At 46.9% G+C, this 1610-nt stretch overlaps 1 protein-coding gene across 1 annotated transcript; it reads left to right on the forward strand.

Moving 5' to 3' along the window:
• Positions 1-625: 625 nt before the first annotated feature.
• LOC307062299 (influenza virus NS1A-binding protein) lies at positions 626-1288 on the forward strand (the record flags this gene model as incomplete). The annotated part of the gene is made up of 1 exon (XM_079717961.1): positions 626-1288. The coding sequence occupies one exon, from the start codon at positions 626-628 to the stop codon at positions 1286-1288; it is 663 nt and encodes a 220-aa protein (XP_079574087.1).
• Between the last annotated feature and the right edge of the window lie 322 nt (positions 1289-1610).

A 1610-nucleotide genomic window follows, 5' to 3' on the forward strand; every position in this document is an offset into this window, starting at 1 on the left:
TTGGCGGCGGCTACGGCAGCGGCGCACGTGGTGACGTGCGAGGGGGTGAGGCGCTAGCGGGCGGCGGCGGCGAGGGCAGTGTCTCCGGGACGTGCGTGGAGGTCGGTCGCTTGGAATTGCTGGGCACAGTTTCGCCGCCTGCGGCTTCAGCGCCGCTGTGCCAGCGAACGAGCGGGTCCCCGCGATTTCCGGTGCGCTCCCCTTCCTCGCAGCCTCCGCGTGCTGTCCGCTCGTCTCCCCGTGCTGTCCGCTCGTCTCCCCGCTCGCTCCCTCCCTCCTCGGTGGCCTCGAGGCGCTTTCCGTTGGGCCGATTCCCGCCCGCTTCCTCCTGCTCCCCTTTGAAGCTCCAGAGATGAGTTTTTCCATCTCTTTAGAGATGAACCAGATTATGATGCATGATTATCACAGAAGAAGTTCGTGTCTATAGCTTTAAAGGACTTGATTACATCATTTTCAAGCCTGATAGTTTTGGAATCACCATTAGAGCTTCAGACACCTCTGCCTTCACTTCAGCCACCTGTCTTCATACCTCAACAAAGCGCTGAGTTTCCTTTGTCCTTGGATTATTTAAAACACCCCGGAAATACATTTCTCACCAGTATAGTAGCCAAATTATAAGGAAAAAATGATTCCCAATGGATATTTAATGTTTGAAGACGAAAATTTCATTGAGTCTTCTGTTGCCAAATTAAATGCCCTGTGGAAAAGTGGCCAGTTCTGTGATGTTCGACTTCAGGTCTGTGGCCATGAGATGTTAGCACACAGAGTAGTCCTGGCTTGCTGCAGTCCCTATTTATTTGAAATCTTTAATATTGATAGTGATCCTCACCGAGTTTCTCACGTTAAGTTTGATGATCTCAATCCGGAAGCTGTTGAAGTCTTGTTGAATTATGCCTACACTGCTCAGTTGAAAGCCGATAAGGAATTAGTCAAAGACGTTTATTCTGCAGCAAAGAAGCTGAAGATGGACCGAGTAAAGCAGGTTTGTGGTGATTATTTACTATCTAGAATGGATGTTACCAGCTGCATCTCTTACCGAAATTTTGCAAGTTGTATGGGAGACTCCCGTTTGTTGAATAAGGTTGATGCTTATATTCAGGAGCACTTGTTACAAATTTCAGAAGAGGAAGAGTTTCTTAAACTTCCACGGCTAAAGTTGGAGGTAATGCTTGAAGATAATGTTTGCTTGCCCAGCAATGGCAAATTGTACACAAAGGTAATCAACTGGGTGCAGCGTAGCATCTGGGAGAATGGAGACAGTCTGGAAGAGCTGATGGAAGAGGTTTAGTAACAAAACTAGGATACCCAAGACTGAAGAAACAAGAAGAATCCTCAAGTGTATTGACACGTAAAGACGCAGCAGTCCTGCCCCAGTTCTCCTAAGAAAAATCCGCTGTGGGCAGAGAATGATGATGATTTAATGGTGTTTACTCCTTTACAGGATTCTTGTCTTAAAGCTTTGTGTTTTTCAATGGTGTTGTTCATACATATAGTCACTCACTTAACTTGGGCTACTTTTTGAAAAATACGCAAGAAAAAATTGACGGAGAAATGGCGGGAATTAAGCATGCAGATGGAACAGTGGAGTGACCTTGCGTTTATCCCTCCAC

The sequence above is a fragment of the Hyperoodon ampullatus genome (assembly GCF_949752795.1).
Source record: "Hyperoodon ampullatus genome assembly, chromosome: 13".
NCBI classification, from domain to species: domain Eukaryota; kingdom Metazoa; phylum Chordata; class Mammalia; order Artiodactyla; family Ziphiidae; genus Hyperoodon; species Hyperoodon ampullatus.